At 37.6% G+C, this 19,647-nt stretch overlaps 1 protein-coding gene across 1 annotated transcript in view; it reads left to right on the top strand.

Moving 5' to 3' along the window:
* The window catches only part of ADCY1 (adenylate cyclase 1), a 155,305-nt gene that overhangs the window by 123,210 nt on the left and 12,448 nt on the right, over positions 1–19,647 (top strand). The window contains exons 10-14 of the mRNA XM_052697657.1: positions 1,041–1,138; positions 4,056–4,140; positions 7,949–8,038; positions 10,746–11,002; positions 12,643–12,769. Coding sequence (XP_052553617.1) covers positions 1,041–1,138; positions 4,056–4,140; positions 7,949–8,038; positions 10,746–11,002; positions 12,643–12,769 — 657 coding nt within the window. The remainder of the gene's footprint in view (positions 1–1,040; positions 1,139–4,055; positions 4,141–7,948; positions 8,039–10,745; positions 11,003–12,642; positions 12,770–19,647) is intronic.

The raw sequence follows: 19,647 nt of genomic DNA, 5'->3' as shown, positions 1-19,647 counted from the left end.
TCTTTTAATATCATAACATGAAGTTTAAATAATCCAAAATTTCCTTGAAATGTTTTTTTTTTTCTCTGCAGTTAATGTGCTTTTCTAGGCTACTCTGTATTTCACACTTGTACTTGTTGCGGGTAGCCAACTTGAAAGTAATATATATATACTTATACATATATATATATAATAGTAATATATATATACTTATATATATATATATATATATACTATATATATATATATATATATATATAATGAACTATTTACTGTAAACTTTGTTTCCTGAGAAAATCCTGCATCTTGCAAGACTCAGTGTTTCTATTCTTGCATTACAGTGTTAAAGTATGTGAAAACCCGGCCTCAATTTCCATTGATTTTAACTTCTATGTGTGGATCTCTACTGAGTTGCTTGCACTGATGTTATTATCACATCCCAATTAGGAGTATTTCTGTGTAAATCTAGAATTGTTCTGACAAAAGCAAATTCTAACATTAGGTGGTAAAAGAAGATTGAATTTTTGAACTTCTTGGGAAAACAACTTTTTCTGTTGTAGGGACTGTGCTTCAGTGGAATTAGGGAAAATAATTGTTTAAAAGTGAACTTGAGTCTCTCAGTAGTACCTGTGTGCTGTCCTGAGTGCTTCAGATGACAGTGTTCCTTAAAAGCAGCACCAAGTGTTTTTTGATGTTTTGGAGGTGGTGAATAAGAGTAGGAGGAAAGGAGCACCTCCTTCTTCAGCTTAAAAAAAGGCTGAATCATTTTTGATCCAAAAAATAAAAATATTCCTGTGTCTGGCCTGGATTTGTCTAATTTGAGTGTGAAAGCTAAATAGGTAGGCCAATAGAAACAGCTGAAATAAACCTATCAAGCAAAGACTTCTGTAGACTATTCTCATCCAATTTTTTTTTTTTTTGTGAATTAAGTAATGATAATATTTATGCTTGTGAAGTGGCCTTAGGTTGTTGCTCTTTCTTGCGAAGAGTGGACAAGTGTGAGTGGCTGGCTGGGTATACATTAAATGCTCACTGTCTTCATTGTCTCCTTTCTTTAACAGTACCACCAGCTTCAGGATGAATACTTCACCAGTGCTGTAGTTCTCTCACTAATTCTAGCTGCCTTATTTGGCCTTGTCTACCTTCTAATAATACCACAGTAAGTTTCTATCTTTTGCCACTATAATCCAAATTAAAATATCTTCAAGTAGCCTGCACAGAACTGAAATGCTATCATCTCTGGAAAGGCAATTAGCAACCGGACTGGTAGCTTCTCAATTTAGAGAGTCTCTGATGGTATATCCTCAGACTAACAACTTTTCCATTTGTCCAAATGAACCACAAATATAGTTTGGCCATTCTTACGTGAATTGTAGTCAGAGCTTGGCTGCACTAAAGCAGACATATTCATGTTGTATTTGAGAATGCGTTTGGTGCTCGTTATTGAATTCTATAATGTATTAATTCAAGTACTGTCAATGCTATATTAAATGTTTACTACAGACAAATTAGACTTCATTCCAAAAATCTTTAAGTTACAGGTTGATGCTATTTCAAATAATTTCAATAACTTGATAATGATTTCATTTTTTCAGATGAGAATAGCAAAAGTAAACTTCATTCACACTTATAAATTATCAGGATTTCAATGGAGATGAAATGGGCCACAGGATAATACTTTAGTTTATATTTATTATTTTTATTTATATATTTACTCTCATTTTAATTCAAATATTTTCTATTCACAAATCTCTAGATAGAATAACACTCTTATATGGTTCTATTATTTCTAATTGAAAGTTTGAGGGACACATTGTTAACTTTAATAATAGTCACTGGCGTATAATTTTTTTACCTAACATCTGAAAAATTCAAAGTAACTTGCAAAAAATCATCTGGTTTCCAGACAGATTGCTTCTGTTGACTAACTGGAGCACAGTTGAGAACTATTTCATCTAGTTCTGTACACCTACAGTAGGTGGAAGACTTTGGATTCCATGGAATTTAAAATAAGGAGAAATAAAGAGCATTAGTGTCACTGGAACTAGACTGAATTTGCAAGAATATTTGCCATGATAATTGTTAACCTTTCCAAAAAGTAGCATTACTCCAAAAAAAAAAGCTGGACAGGTTTTCAGATTCAGCTATTATGTGACAGATAATAGAAGATACAGCAGAGCATGAACAATCTATGCCATGAAAATGGATTGGTTCATCATTGGGCAAGCTAGAAAAGCCACATACTGAATGGTAACATCTTCCAATAAACATGTCAGTCTTAATTTTAGGCGATCAAACTGTGACTCTTTCCTTGCTGTGGCACAGATGAAACAACAAGCTTGACTAAAACTGTGAAAATACCAGAAATGTTCCTCCTTCACAAAACCTGGAGCTTAAAGTTGCTCTTCAGATTGCCAAAAGTACTTCTAAGTATGACAAGCAAATGCAAAAGCCAAGACAAGAAGTGTAAAGTGTTACTATAATGGGAGAGGTGATAATAATGGTCTTCAATATGTGTTACAGTCTTCCAAGGGGAAAGTTAAAAAATCTAGACAAAAAAATTGTTGTAAGAAAGTCATTTGCTGCATAAATGCACAAAAAGCTTTACATTTTCGCTGTTCCTGTAATCATCTCAGCACAGCAGCTTGACAGCTGAACACATATTTATATCCTCAGATGTGTCTGATGGAATAAAGGCTACATTCTTTTCAACTTAAGCTCTCCAGTTATTGAGGCAAAAATACAACCTAGCCACTAAAAACTCTGATGATCAATCTTTCTGATATCTCAGTGGGTTCATATTCAAAAAACTCTTCTTTTCTGGTAGCAGCCCAGTATCTTTCAAAGTCCCACTCAGCACTAGTGTGAATGGTTGGATACTGTTGCATTGAAAGACACTTGCAGTCATGTTCTCTCCATTGCTTCCTTGCAGTACTACCATCCTAAATACACTCCAGTTCTCTAAAAATATAGAGGAGCCTGCTATCTATTAATACTTCTATTCGGAATCCACATTATAATCTCAAGTTACTTCTTGGTTCTAGATACACATACTACATCACAGCGTTATCCCTTTTTGTGTATTGATGACTTCTTGCATAAATTCTTGCATGAACTTCAAATCAAAAGCAAATACTGACATGTAGCAAAAGACTTCTCATTTTCTTCTACTGTTAGAAACTCTGTATAAGCAATTCTTCAAGACTGATAGCAAGATGCATGTTATTTTCACAGAAAAGAAGGTGTGAAGATTATCTTATGCTTTGAAATGCATGCTTGGTTCCATAGCTGGCAAGGAGATGGGAAGTCCCTAAAAATAATCAAAGCGCCAGTATAGTGAACTAATTTTTGCCATATCTATAAAGTACTGCTCTAATAATGTAAGGTTGTTGAGTAAGGGAAGTACTAGGCTTGTACTCCTAATTAAGAACAAACCTATTTTGAAAGAGCAGAAAAAGGAAGATTAAGAATTATCAGAATTATTACAGCATCTTCACGAAAGATAAGATTTTTCTTACTGTTTGAGGAAGACTCAAATGGAAGGAGTTGCTCTGTGTTGGTAGAAGGGAGTGCAGTCCAGTCTGACTTTATTTGACTTGATAAATGACGGAGTTGACTGGGCTCTGATTACTCAGTCTTTGAGGAGAAATTAGAAGGGAAAAGCAGGTAGTAATTGATACACAGTTGCCAAGATCAACTAATGGAGAGTTGCGCTCTCCATTTATAGGAGTCATCATGCTGAATATTCTGCATTAGTCCAAAATTAGAAAGTGTATTTCCTTGCACCCTGTATAGGTGAATTTCTGAGTTGCTTTGATCCCCTTGCTAAGATCACAGTGTGTGCCACAAACGAGAAAGTTTACTGATTTCTCATTCTTGAAAGCAGCACATTTTACTGTGATTTTTTCCCTGAAATGGTTAGTTTTACAATAAAATCACAGGGGGAAATCCTCCAGCATTTGTGCATCACCATTTCAGAAAAACATCTCTGCTATTTGTTTTCATATCTGCTACTAGGTTAAGTACTAACTTATTGTATTTTATGTTATTATTAACCTATTGTATTTTGATTCTAGGAGTACCATAGTTCTTGTTCTCCTGGTGTTCTGCATATGCTTCCTAGTGGCTTGTATTATGTACCTACATGTCACAAGAGTACAAGTAAGTGATTTAAGATTTTTTTATTATTCTTTCTTTTAGTGGCTACACTTTGTTTCTTCAATGAACTACAAAGCCATCATTGCGTGCTCCATAGCGTGAGATCTGAAATCTATCTGCTTTTTAAGATTATTGCTGAGTAAAACTGTAGGCATTTCAAAAAAAAAAAAAGATTATTCACTTGAAGACAGATCTCTTACATGAATAATTTTTTTCCAGCATTGTAGCCTTCAGTGCTATTAATGCTATGTTTTTTTGTTTGATTGATTGATTGATTGATTGATTTTTTTTGCAACGGTCTTTTACATGAGTAATTTTTTTCAGCACTGTAGCATTCAGTCCTATCATTATTAGGGGGGTGTGGAGTTTTGCTGGTTGGTTGGTTGATCGGTTGGTTGGTTGGTGGGGTTTTTTTGCAATTTCTCCCTGAGCACCTACCACTAGTTACTAAAACCATCCAAGTGCCCAGATGAATAGCTGCTTTAATCTGGATTTTTTTCCTTTCTACAAGGAAGCATGAATCCTTCCACTGCAATTAGTATCTAAGTGTGAAGTGCAGCTAACTTCCTCTTTGTTTTCAAAACTTCTCCTGTCAAATAATCAACCACTTTCCTGGTAAAGTGTCTTGCAAATAAACTCTTGGCCTTTTCAAAAATCTTAAGAAATAATTAGTTCTTCTCCATTACATTTTCACAACAGTAATAATGCAGAACATCTGGTTGTTGTAGGAGAGAACAAATCTATATCAGAACAAAGCATCTATAGACTAATTTTCTGATGAAAACTATCTGTGGTGGCTTAAACCAAATTTATTATTTTTTTTCAGAAAATAATCAGAAGAAACACCTACACAGTTATTCTGCTCTGCTGATTAGCACACACTAATTTTTAGTTAGAAAATATGGCCTTTGGCAGGAGAAAGGTAATTGTTTTCATGGAAACATAAATAGCATCTTAGCAGAGTATCTGGTACATAACAGATCTTTATAAACTTAGACAATTTTATAGGAGTAATTTTAATTATCTCTTTTGTTTCATGAAGGAACAGTACTTTATTAAGTGTTGCATGATCATTAGATACAGATGGAGTTTGTGGGAAATTGTTCCACTTTATGTAATTTCCCTGGGACTAGTGCAAACTTAAGGTTTGTTTCAGCAGTCAACAGGATTTATAACTTATTCAGGTTTCTCTAGAGATTCAGTATTTTATTGGATGAAATCCAGCATTAGAAAAACAAAACAAAAAAAAATTAAAATTTAGAATATAGCAGTGCTGACAAATTTGTCTTGTATATCAAATAAATTGTAATATATTATGTGTAATGAATACAGAATTGTGAACTGGGGACTCCTGTGTTCAAATTATTCTTCTGGTACTTTTCTAGCATTATATTACACTAGGAAGTATAAAGTGTAATTATTAAAAGATGCTTCAAGCTTTATAATCTTACTTGTAAAATCACTATAATAATTTTGAACATTACTGGTTACCTAGCATTTAGGTATCTGACACTACATCTTTAGTTAATAAAAATCCCACAAATAAAACCAAGAAAATTTTGCCCCAAATGCTGTACTGTTCTGAAAGAGCAGATGCTGTTTTAGAATGACCAAAAAGTCAGAAATATAAACATTTTATGCTTTAATCAGAGCATTCGGTCAGATGTGTCTTGTACCTTACCTTTTAAAATTTTACTTTCCTTTTTATCCCACTGCTCTAGCATGTTAATATTTATAACATACACACAACACACACCAAGAAAAATGTCTATGCAATGTGTTGGAACTGTTTTGAATCTGCATTTTGCTTTGTACTTGTTTACCATGCAGCATTATCTTCAAACTATGGAAATTCTCAACATTTTATTATTACTGCTTTATCCTGTGCGAGCAACTTCATTGCACACTGAATTAACTGAATATACTTATCTCCTTGTACAAAAGCATTATAACAGCATTTTATACATATGGATAAAAATGAACCATCTGCTTCATATATATAGATAGATTTTAGTCTAGGAGAGTAAACATCTTGATGATTAAATGAAAACCAGTCTGGATGATCAGGTTCAGATAACAGGTCATACTTCACTTGGAAGGCAGTAGTAAGTGGAGTACCACAGGGGTCTACCCAAGTGACTTGTCCTGTTTAACATATTTGTCAAAACCTGCAGGAGGACACAGACTAGATAATCTTTACGATGCTGCTCTCTCACTCCCCCTCCTCAAAAAAACAGAAAAAGGCTCAAGAGTTGAGATAAGGACAGAGAAGTCTCTCTACAACTACTATCACAGGCGAAACAGACACCATAGAAGAGAGATTCATGTTATTTATTTCCTATTGTTAGTTATAGATAGTACAGTGAGAATCTAAAAATAGACTAAAAACACCTTCGCTCTCTCTTCTCCTTCCTCCTTTTGAGTGGCATGAGTAATGGGGAATGGAGGCTGCTTCATCTCTGCTGCTCCTTCATTGTCACTCTATTCTTCTCCATCCTGGGATTCCCCCACAGGCTGCATCCTTTCTATCCCATGTGGGCTTCCCACAGGCTTCAGCTCTTCTAGTACTGCACCTATGGGGTACTATTGTGCCCATCCTTCAGGAGGGCACTGCTCTAGCATGGGTCCATACCGGCAGCAGCTCCCTCAAACCTCCTGCTCCACTGCAGGCTTCTCTTCACAGGCTGCAGCTCTGACCCAGGGCCTGCTTCTGCAGGGGCTGTCCATGGGCCACAGCTTTCTGCTGCACCATGGGCTCCTCCACAGGCTACATGCAGAGATGTGCTCTGCATGGTGCCCCATGAACTGCTGGGGCACAGCCTGTTCTACCCTAGACCTCTCTGTGGGCTGCTGGGAACTTCTACTCCACACTTGAAGCACATCCTGTCCTTCTTCTGCACTGACCTGGACATCTGCAGGACTGTTTCTCACATTTTCTCACTCTTCTCTCTAAGCTGCTTTTGCACAACAGTTTTTCCTTTTCCTAAACCTTCTCTTCCAGCATCACAGCCAGTGTTGCTCCCAGCTCAGCTCTGGCCAGCTACAGATGTCTCTTTTGGAGATGTCTGGAACTGGCTCTGATCTATCATGGGGCAGCTGCTGGGCACTGCTCACAGAGGCCACTTGCTGTTACTGAAACATTGCCACATAAAACCAACACAGTATGGGTTGGAACAAACATAAATACTATACCCTGGCAGACTTGTCCTCCCTCTCTCATCTTTTGGCGTACATTTCATTCATGGAGATGAGTAAGAGATTCACAAGACTCTATTCCACTAGACATTTTTTTCCCAATGCTGTTTCTGCTCTGACAAATTCAGTGTTTTTAACGGGTTCTGATCATTCAAACTATCCTGACATTTAGTGTGACTATTATAGCAGAAGACACAAATACCATTCCAAAGTTCCATGCTATCACAGTATGTTCTCTTGGTTCATCTGAAGTTGATAATTTGCAAGGCAAAACATGTGTTGTATACATTCCTCAGGGGAAAAAAGTCTAATGCCATCCCACTTTGCATTATGAATGGGCATCCTACTAATAGTCCAAAGAATTTTAATTTTAGTGAGAAATAATGTATAGTAATCATAATTTCATGTGTATTACCCCAGAAATGCAATTGCTATTAAAACATATAGTCACAATTATTACTGCTACGTATGTATGTAATTATAAATGCATGCTTGTTTCTTAATTTACATTGCAGGAAAACATCACTTTCTTTGCTATATAAAGCCACTAAATAGTAACAACTCCACTTCTAAAAATATTTCTAAAATATGTATTAATCTTTTTTCTCTTTCTTAGTGTTTTCCAGGGTGCCTAACAATACAAATTCGTACCATTTTGTGTATTTTTATTGTGATCTTAATATACTCTGTGGCTCAAGGATGTGTGGTGAGTATTTAATCAACTTTAGCTTTCTGTTTAAGAACAATGTTTTACAGATACCAGTGAGCATGTACAACGATTAATTATTAACTCTTTTAATTATTGTTGTTGGCAGAGCAAGTTTCTTCAAAACTTACTTTGTTTAGTTTGAATTTTCACAGTCTTGAATAAGAGTACTGAGTTAGGAATGGAGAAGTTATTAGCATATCGTATAGATAATACATAGACAAAAACTGTGGAATTTTTTATATCTAAAGATAGGATCACTGCAAATCTGCAATTGCCACGTTCTTTATGGAAAAATCATTTTTAAATGTTAAACTTGATTAATAGTTTAATGGCTAGTATAGTGTGACAGACAATGTATGGTAACAAGGTTATTTCTGTGTGACAACTAATAGAAAATATTTCTGCATGGTAACAGATATTTTATGTCTAGACAGATCAGAAAAGATAAAAAAATCTTAGAAATCTGGATGATATAGAATAAGAGGTTTTTACACTGTACTTTTTATACAGTCCACTTGAATCTATTGTCTGAGGAGCTGATGTGAAGTACGTGCTCAGTATTCTGAAAAACTGAGTTTCTTTAACAGCTAGTTCTACATGGTGAATGCCTAAATATTTGGCATGCAGTTGCTTTGTTGAATTCTCAGCACTCAATTTCAGCACTTTGTCCATGAATGAATTCAATATTCTAAGGTACCCAAAGGAAAGAATCCACACAAAAATAGCATGCTAAACAGAATTGGAACTTCTGAGGAAGCAGATGTCTCAAACCATGCCTCTCTGTGGGGATGCAAGCAATGTGTTCTAAGCAATAAGAAGACAGTGGTTTCAGGAGCAATGCTGACTGTGATGCCACACTCATTATTTCATATTTTATGTATTCACTGGTCCCTGGATGTGCCCTGGGAATATCTATCAAGTTGAACTGAATGGGCAGAGGATCCCTTGTCCTGATCCAATGTCTTGAGGGGTACCAAGAATTCCTGATATTCAGATATTTCTTGGTTTTCCTGAACATCATCTGTGTAAGAGCACACAGATTCCTCATGTGCCTACATACCTAAATAGATATGCAGTGCTTCCAGTCTAGCTAGCCTCTCAGCAACCCAAAAGTCGCTATACAGAAGTACATCTCACTTTTAGACTTAGATGAATGTCATGACAGTGGAAGTTTTGTGGATCATCCCCTATATACTTGATGCTTACTTGACCGAGATAATAGACAGTGAAAATAAAATACAGAACTCGTAAATAGCTAAGATAATCTTGAATTTCAAATTTCAGCAGAAGGAAGATTGGAATTTAGTTCTGGACTCCAGTAAGGATCATCCAGTTACAACTTAAAATAGGCCATGAATATAAATCTATCCCTTATTGAAGTAAAATAAAAATAAAAATAAAAGCCTTCATCCATTGAAATACTTAGGATAAGTGTTTGATCAGTAGAAAACACTGGTTCTTCAAATTCTCATCCAGCAGAGAAGCTAGGTATTGAGATTTTACTTAGTTACAGAACAGATGCATTTTTCCTGGAAGAATTGCACATCATTCATAAAGTCTTCATGCATGCTTTTTTTTTCAGATGACTGCAGTATGAAGAGCATTTTTAAGGACATTGAACAAAATCACATTGAATTGATTTTTCACCTCAGCCTTTACAATTTCATTTCATAATGTTAATCAGTATTTTAACTCACATTTATCTGCAGTGTCTCATCTATTTGAATTACTACGAAGTCCTGTATATTCATTGATCACCTTTCAGATTTTCAGTTATTTTGCAGCATGCTGTAAAATTTCATTATTTGTGGTTAGGATAAAGTAAAAAGGTCTAATAACACACTTCAGAAAAGAAGCTTAAGTACAGAGCAGGGCTTATGTGGCAATTCCTGTTAAAATCAATTTCACACTGCAGTCCCACTCTCCTCATTTATGTTAGCTCTAATCTTCTCCCTTAGTAAAGCGTGAAGACTGGAGTGCAGTTAAAACTGTACTGCAGCTGTTTGCCAGTGATTCCTCCCTTCCTTGTCGAAGAGGTTTGAGATCTATATGTGGCATTGCCTTTGAAAGAATCTGATTAAAAATCATCGTGTACCAAAAAAGTTGTGTTTTTTTTTTTTTTTTTAATATCCTATTCTAGAGAAGAAATTGATCAAAGATAACTATGTGGAATGGATATTAAGAGACAAGATACAATATTTGAATCATATGTGATAGATGAATTATCTCTGAGGTAGAGAAGATATGTTTATCCATGCCTACTTTTTCAAATAAAAATTAAAATATCTTTTATTTTATATTTGATTAATTGAAATTGATATGGCTTACATAGTTCACAAATCAGACACATTTATATATGGGCTTTCTCATCCAAATAACAATATAAAATACTTTCTGAAGTTCATAAGTTTTTCACACTTACTTTGGGTTGAAAATATTTTGGTTTTGAGCACTGAAAGGGAAACTGCTCAAATAATTCCAGGCTTTAATTAGTTGGTCTTGCTGACAACTAGTGAACAAAACATTTATCCCACACAAAACATAGCATTTCAAGAAGATTTTATTAGAGCAATTAATTGTCTGGGAACTCTATATCCATTTATTCCCAATTAGTACTGAACTACAGTCAATCCCCACACCAGCTGCATTTCTGTTCATTTCACAATTAACTTTCTCCTCTTTTCTCCTCTCCTATCTTTTCTAGGTTGGATGCATGCCTTGGGTTTGGAATACCAATTCCAGCAGTTCTATAGTTATCATTTCTCCTGGTGGAACAAATAAAACAATGAATGAACTTCCATGTGATACAGCTCACTATGCTTTCCTTTCCTGTGTAGTGGGGACTCTCACCTTGGCAATATTTCTACGTGTATCTTCCTTGCCAAAAATTATACTGCTGCTTTTTGTTACTATTTTGTACATAGTTATTCTGGAACTCAGTGGTTACAGAAAAGCAGTGGGGTAGGTGTCTTGCAAAGTCAAAACAATGGTGTTTCTTTATAGTCATTGCATTTACTATTCATCTCTGAATCACAGAATCATAGGGGTTGGAAGGAACCTCTGCAGATCATGTAGTCCAACTCCTCTGCTAAAGCAAGTTCCCTACAGTAAGTTGCATGGGGAAGCATCCGAGCAGGTTTTGAGTATCTCCAGAGGAGATTCCACAACTTCTCTGAGCAGCTTGTTCCAGTGTTCTGCCACTCTCAAAGCAAAGAAATTTCTCTTTGTGTTCAGATGGAACTTTCTGTATCCCAGTTTGTGCCCATTGCCCCTTGTCCTGTCACTGGGCAGTGGTAAAGAGCCTGGCCCCATCTCCATGACACCCATCCTTCAGATATTTATAAGCATAGATAAGATCCACCCTCAATCTTCTCCTCTCCAGACAATCAGTCCCAGGTCTCTCAGCCTTTCCTCACAGGGGAGATGGTCCAGGGCCCAGTCATCTTTGTAGGCCTCCTCTGGACTCTCTCCAATAGTTCCCTGTTTTTCTTGAACTGAGGAGTCCAGAACTGGACACAGTATTAAAGATGCGGACTCATCAGGGCAGAGTAGAAGGGAAGGGTGTCCTCCCTTTATGCTCATTTTAATGTACCTTTTGGCCACACAGCACACTGCTGGCTCATGGTCAACCTGTTGCCCACCAGGACACCTAAGTTCTCTGCAGTTTCTTTCCAGCAGATCAGCCCCTAACCTGTACTGATGCATACAGTTATTCCTCCTCAAGCGTAGGACTAAAACTTGCCCTTGTTGAACCTCATTAGGTAACTGCCTTCTAGCATTCAAATGCTGCTCAAGATTGTATCCTTTGCAGAATGTGAGAAATATTGTTGGATCTAATAATATTGAATCATTTTGGGGAACTGTTGTCCCACTATTCTGAAGTTTCATGCTAATATATTTCATCTGATCATGCTGCGGTCTAATTGTAATATGAAATATATAAAAAAATGTTAAAGTCTTCACTTCCATATTTCAGAAACCCTCAACTAATTCTAATTTCAGTTAAACTTTTGAACTTTTGAGGGCTTTTATATTTTCTCAGTGAAAGTATGCAAACATATAAAGCAAACAAAGGCAGTGAGAGAACCTTTATGAGAGATACAAGCACTAAAGAACAAAATATCAAAATCAATTCACTCTTTTCAGCAAGGGTTTGGAAAAAAGGGTGAGCTGAGGAATGCAGCCTTCTCTGATTTGAACTCTGGCGAGCCAGAGGAGGGGGCAAACCAAGCAGGCTCTGAGTGTATACGCGCTCCCAGAAGCATGACCAGAAGCACCAGTGAGAGTGAGAGAGAGGAAGGGTGGATCTAGGCTGCCCCACTCTGGGCTCTCAGGTGCTCACATACTGGTTTAGACTGTGACCTGGCTATTCCACTACAACACATTACAGTAATGAGTATAATTATAAAATCCTTGAGAACCTGAATGTCAGTGAGATGCAGTCATAGTACTGTCACCTACCTCTCTGCCAGTATGAGCCACTTTGGAAAAGGCTGGACATTAGGGGACACGAACAGATTCCAAATTAAAGATTTTATATTAAAAATGTCCAATGCTTAGGGAACCTGGAATAACCTTTTTACTTTTACTTTATTTTTAAGGAGTGGATCCTTTTATATGCGAGGCTATGAACCAACACTAGCTATTTTGCTATTTTCTTGTGCTTTGGCACTGCATTCGAGACAGGTGGACTTGAAGCTACGTCTGGACTACCTCTGGGCTGTGCAGGTAAGTCATAGGACTTTCTAATACTTACGTACACAGAAAGTGTATATCTGACTTTATGAAACTGCTTAGAAATAACTGTCAGAACAAATTAGTGGAACTAATGCATTCTCAAAATTAACAGCACATCATTGATGACATAATATAATCTAAGGTACATTATGAATAGAGAGAATTTCAAGCTGGGAAGTTGACACTACCACTATGAAGTTGAGATAAAGAAATTAAATGTCTGGGTTTCTTTTTCTTTTTCTTTTTCTTTTTTTCTTATTATAGTGCAAAAAGAATTTGATGTTCAGGTAAATTAAAAAGAAGCAAAACAAACAAACAAAAAAGCACACCCCACCAAAAAAAAAATAAAAAAAAAAAAATAAAAAAAGGATATGTACTTACACCATGGAATGGAACTATGGAACTCTTTCCCAACTTCTTTAGAATACCCCAAAAATTAACTTTTTTGGAAAATACAGCTGTCTTGGTTTTTGAGCCAGCAGTCAATGCATAAATATCGTGATGGCAACTTTTCTGAATGAGCCAACAGCAATAGGGGCAAAAAGATGAAGGCTTTATTGCTATTTAGCTATCTGAATAATATTTCTGCCAGGGATGTAAATACCTGCCATCCATATTATGTTAATCCTTTTTCTGTAGTCCCAAATGCCCCTCCCTTTTCCTTATTTGCCTCAGAAAGAGTAATGCCTATACATTCTTTTATCTCAGAGAGTAGGCACTAGGATTTTATGAGTCACAAAAAGGGAAAATATTTAATTTGCCCCTGAAGGGCAGAAAACTAGAAGATGAGAGAAAGATTCAGAAAATACCAGTTATTGGTTCGCTTTCCTCCCTACAGAGCTGTGCAATAGGATAGTTTTAGAATTCTCACTGCTGAATAAGATCAAATCTTTTTTAAGTTCACCTTTAATTGTTACCTTTGTTTGCAAAGAACACAAGGAAAGATTGCAAGGAACAAAAAGATACGAATACCCAACTCTGCATTAGTAGCAAAGAAGATACAATATAGTTCACATTGATAGCACATCCTTTTAAAGTTCCTAGCAGATCACTTAAAAGCTTAGATGATCTGCAGAAAGTTTACGTTTGACATGTCTGTACAATGTAAGTGCAGTCCATACAGAGAGTGCAGCATGAGCACCAGCAGAATATATACATAGCAGAATTAATATAGTGTGTGAATGTATGGGAACTAGAGTCACGGCCTGAACCTCTGCTTGATCACCTGAGGTGAGCCATGAGCCAGCCAGAGGAGCACAGGTGAAGGCAATTCAGCTGTGCTGCCGGAAGGGGTGGAGCCAGGCTGCACCCCTCCTAGACCTATTTAAGAGCTGGCTACCACTGGGGAAGGATCTCTTCTGGAGATTGCCTCTTCTGGTGTTTTGTGGTGAGCCCAGCTGAAGGGTAAGCTTTCCATTTTATTCTCTTTTGTTATCATTGTCCACTTTGCCTAACTCTCTTGGTTATATTGTGATTGTAACATCTTGATATCCATTGATTATACATTGTAACATCTTGATATCCATTGATTATACAGTGAACTAAGCTGCTGTACTTTGCTTTTTAACATGACTAAGTAGTTCCATAGGAGCACTATGCTAATTTCATGAATATACTCTTCCTGATCTTCCAGATTAGGTCACACAGAGCTAGCTAAGCTTTTTCTTCATATCATTCTGTTATCCTACGTACATTCAACGTTCAAATATCTCCTTGAATCTCTTTTCTTCATGAGAGAAGAAAAGCCATCATTTCTCATTTCTCTGAGAAGGAAACAACTGGAACTGTAACAAGCTGGAGTCTCCATAAGTTGTTATATTATGATTATGTTTACTTCTGGTCATCAAAGGTTGGACAGAAATTCACCAGCAAGACCAGGGTCACAAAGTCTTGCTTCAGTGCTGTTATATTTATCCTTGTTCAGAACACTTTGTTGATAGAAAACACTGTGTGTAGTTGAAGAACATTCCCACTTGTGTCATTCAAAATAAACAGTTTAGTTCAGGACTGCTCAAAAATGACCGTCCACATATGTCCAGCTCAGAAGAGAACAGCAAATGCCAATGACTGAGCAACATCACTGTCCATGCAGTGCATCAGATGGATTACTCCTTTTATCTGCCCCTGCTTGATTGTGTTGACTTGTTCTTAATTCTCTATATCCTGACCCATATACATTTTTTTCCTTAGACCTTATATGGTATTGAGAGTGTAACTGAGAAACCTTAAAGGTTTTGAGAATTAGAGAAACTGATAGGTAAACAAAATGTAATTTAATTCAGGGCCTGAACCTACAAATATCTTTGCTGCTGTCAAATTTGCCATATTCTAGAATGCTATAAAAATGAAGTTGTAAGCTTAATTTGGATTAGCATCTGGAAAAAGAATTTTTACTACTACAGAATCATGGAATCATGCAATGGCTTAGTTTGGAAAAGACCTTAAAGATCATTTAGTTCCTGCTGGGGACAGTGATATCACCCACTAAATCAGCTGCTAGATCAAGTTGCCCAGGAACCCATCCAACCTGGCCTTTAATGGATGGAGAATCCACAACTTCTCTGAGATACCTATTCCAGAATGTCACCACCCCCTCAGTGAAAAATTACCCCCCTAAAATGGGGGCTACCCACTGTAGCCTTCTCCAAGCTTAACAAATTCAGCTCCTTCAACCTGCCTTTGTAGGAGAGGTGCTCCAACCCTCTCATCATCTTTATGGCCCTCCTCCAGGCTCACTCTGAGAGCTCCATGTCTTTCTTGTGCTAGGGACCCTGGGCCTGGATTCAATACTTTAGATAGGTCTCACAAGAGCCGAGTAGATAGGGGCAATCACTTCCCTCACCTTGCTGGTCACTCTTCTTTTGAGGCAGCCCAAGATATAATTCACCTTCAGGGCTGCAAGTACACAATGCTCACTGATGTCAAGCTTTTTTCCATCAGAACTCTCAAGCTGTTTTCCGCAGGGCTGCTTTCAGTGAGTTATTCTCCCATTCTGTACATATACCTGGGACTGCCTTGTTGAATCTCATCAGTTTCATGTGGGCCCACTTTTCAAGCCTATTCATGTCCCTTTGGATGCCATCCTTTTCTGCTATTGTATCAACTGAACCACTTACCTTGGTGTTGCCTGAAAACTTGCTGAGGATGTACTCAAGTCCCACTGTCTATGTCATTGATGTACCTCTGGGGAACACCACTAGTCATCAGCCACCACTTGGAAAAATAGCTGCTGACCTCAAATCTCTAACTGTGAACATCCAACCAATTCTTTACCCATCAATAGTCCAGCCTTCAAATCCATATTGCTCTAATTTAGAGACAAGGATGTGATGTGGGACCGTATCAAAGGCTTTGTGTAATTCCAGGAAGATAGCATCAGATTTTCTTCCTTTGTCCACTGATGCTATCAATTCCATCAAATAAGGCCACCAGTTCGTTCACGTGTGATCTGCCCTTGATGAAGCTGTGCTGGCTATCTCAGATCATCTCCTCATCTTGCATGTGCCTTAACATACCTTCCAGGATCATCCATGATCTTCCCAGGAATAAATGTGCAGCTTACCAGCCCCAGGTGTTCCTTTATCCCTGTCTTAAAAATGGGAGTGATTATTCTTCTCTCCAGTCACTGAGAACTTCACCTGACATCCATGACTGATATGATATGACACAACATGACATGATATGATGGGGAGCAGGTTGGCAGCCACACCATCTAGTTCCTTCAGGACCCTGGAATGCATGCTATCTGACTTTATAGGCTTGTACATTCAGTTTCATGAAAAGTCTTGGACTTGATCTTTTCTTACAACTGGATGGATATTGCCTAAATGCTCAAGGATGTGAGAGTGATGTGTAAAGCCTGGCTGACGTTGAAGACTGAGGCAAAGGACTTGTTGAGTACTTGTTGAGCCTTCTCCATGTTTGTTGAATCTAGTTCTCCCTTCTCATTTATCAGAGGGTGTACACTCTGCTTCTTCTGTACCTTCAGAATCCATTCTTTGCATCTCTTGCCAAATTCAATTCTATCCATGCCTTGCCTTTTCTCATATGATCTCTTCATGTCTGGACAGCATCCCTGTTTTTCCCTGGCTTTCACTATCTGTACATTTTCTTCTTTTCTCTCAGTTTGACCAGTAGGTCCTTGTTTAACCACACAAGTTTTCTGCCTCCTCTTGATTTCTTATGCTGGAAGATGGAGCGCTCTTGTGCTCCCTGTCCATTTGGTTTAATTTTTAAGAAAATTAAATTCCAATAGATTACACAGTGTAAGAGGCCATCACACATGCTTATCAACTTCAGTAAGGCAGAGACAGAGTTATATCTCCAAAACTGGAAAAGGGTATTTTAATAAAACCTTTTTAAAATTAAGAAGCAGAAAAAAACAGCACACAAACAGGAAATAGATATTTGCTTAGAATAAAATTTTAAAGTATATTTCTTGTAGAGACTAAATGAATAGGTAATATTGACTGATATTTACCTCTGAAATAATTTGATTCTTATTGCATAAATTAGAGGAAGAGCTAAGAATTTATTTCAAAATTGAATGATTCGTGAAGTTGCATTTACAAAGCCAGTACTCTTTCAAAATAATTTCTATTTTTAAAGGAATTTAATAATACAGAATTAGACTCCCAGGCAAATTGTGACTTGAATAAAAACCATTTTCCTTGAGTTTTATCATGGAAAGCAAAAATAGGTTTCTTGGAGAAAAAAAAAAAAAAACAAAAAAACACCACAAACATTATTAAAATATACACCAGAAAGAGGTGATACTTGAACATTAATTGATAATGAAAAAAACTATGTGGACTTTGTATGGAGAGCAAATTCCATACACAAAGGGAAACAAAGGTTAGAGCAGATCCTTAGTTGTTTTATATTATTGTAATTTCTCTGAGAATTTTATCTGCCAGTCTTTTGTTGCTGTAACTTGATGGAGAAAAGTCATATTGGAATTACTGCAGAATTGTGTTAACGATTCTTTGAGTGTGACTGAAGAAAAAGTTGTGATTTCCTTTAGATTAGTTATATAGTACTTATCAAATGTTTTATAATGAAAATCAGAATATAGGACCAGTAGCCACTTCAGAACAAGAAGTGAGTAATTTTGTAGAACAGTAGGCTGGAATCTCAAATGTGATCTCTAGATATGTATTACTTTTACAATAACGGGTCTAATTTTTAGAGTTGCTTCCTTATGTGTGGCTCTCACTGAATCCTGTGACTCAAGTCACTGTTAATACGATCTCAGAACTTTGGATTAAGGACCTCAACTGTTATAACTCCTAGGCATATCCTTAACATTATCATTCCCATGAATGGTAGTCTCTGGTGCTGTTGTGCACAGGAGCCGTATATGTATTCATGACAAATGCTGATGTAATTAAAGCCATTTCTAGAAATGCTAATTATTCTTGATCTTTCATTATTATTATTATTATTATTATTATTATCCTGTCTTTCTGGAGCATTTTCAATACAAAGCAGTTTTCTCTGTTGATATCACTTTCTTACTGGGTCTGTTTCTATTTTATCATAAAATGACAATACCGTTTGCTTTAAATACCAATGATTCTCCAGGCTTCCCTATCTTGAAAGTTAGATCAAATGCTCTTGATTTTATCTTCTCCTACCTGAAAATAAGTAATTGAACGCAAATGTCAATATCATACAATCATAGAATCGTTTGGGTTGGAAGGGACCTTGAAGATCACGTGGTTCCAACCCCCACTATAGGCACGGACACCTCCCTCTAGATCAGCTTGCTCAAAACCCCATCCAGCCTGGCCTTTAAATGCTTCCAGGGAGGGGGCATCCACAGTCCCTCTGGGCAACCTGTCTCAGTGTCTCATCACCCTCCCAGTAAAGAATTTCTTCCTAGTATCTAGTCAAAACCTACCCTCTTTCAGTTTAAAGCCATTTCCCCTCCTCCTGTTGCTACCTGCCCTTATAAAAGGTTCCTACCCAGCTTTCCTGTGGGCCCTTCCAGGTACTGAAACGCTGCTATAAGGTCCCCCTGGAGCCTTCTCTTCTCTAAGCTGAAGAGCACAATCACTCTCAGCTTGTCATCTGAGGGCAGGTGCTCCAGCCCTCTGAGCATCTTCATGGCCTCCTCTGGACTTGCTCCAACAGCTCCATGTCCTCCTTGTGTTGGGGGCTCCAGAACTGGACGCACTACTCCAAGTGGGGTCTCACCAGAGCAGAGGAGAGGAGCAGAATCACCTCCCTCGACCTGTGGTCATGCTTCTTTGATGCAACCCAGGATATGATTGGACTTCTGGACTGCAAGCATACACCGCTGGCTGATATTGAGTCTTTCATCAACCAACACTTTCAAATCCTTCTCCTCAGAGCTGCTCTCAAGCTATTCTCTGCACAACCTGTGTCCGTGCTCGGGATGGCCCTGACCCAGATGCAGGACCTTGACTTGTCCTTGTTGGATTTGATGAGGTTGGCATGGACGTGTTTGACAGGTGGGCCCAGGTTTCTCTGGATGGTATCCCTTCCCTCTAGTGTGTCAACTGCACCACTCAGCTTGGTGTTGTCTGCAAACTTGCTGAGATTGCACTTGATCCCACTGTCCATGATGCCAACGAAGCTGTTAAATGGCACCTGTCATAGCACACATCCCTGAGGAACACCACTCATCACCTGTCTCCACTTGGACATTGAGCCACTGACCGCAATTCTCTGAGTGCAACCATCCAGACAGTTTCTTATCCAGAGGGTGGTCCACCCATCAAATCCATTTTTCTCCAATTTCGTGACCAGAATGTAATACAGGACAATGTCAAACAGGTAGATGATGTCAGGTGCTCTTCCTTTATCCCTTGATGTTGTAACTCCATTGTAAAAGGCCACCAAGT

The sequence above is a fragment of the Tympanuchus pallidicinctus genome, unplaced genomic scaffold, assembly GCF_026119805.1.
Source record: "Tympanuchus pallidicinctus isolate F22 unplaced genomic scaffold, pur_lepc_1.0 scaffold31, whole genome shotgun sequence".
Classification (NCBI taxonomy): Eukaryota; Metazoa; Chordata; class Aves; order Galliformes; family Phasianidae; genus Tympanuchus; species Tympanuchus pallidicinctus.
This window is presented reverse-complemented; position numbering and strand designations above follow the sequence as displayed.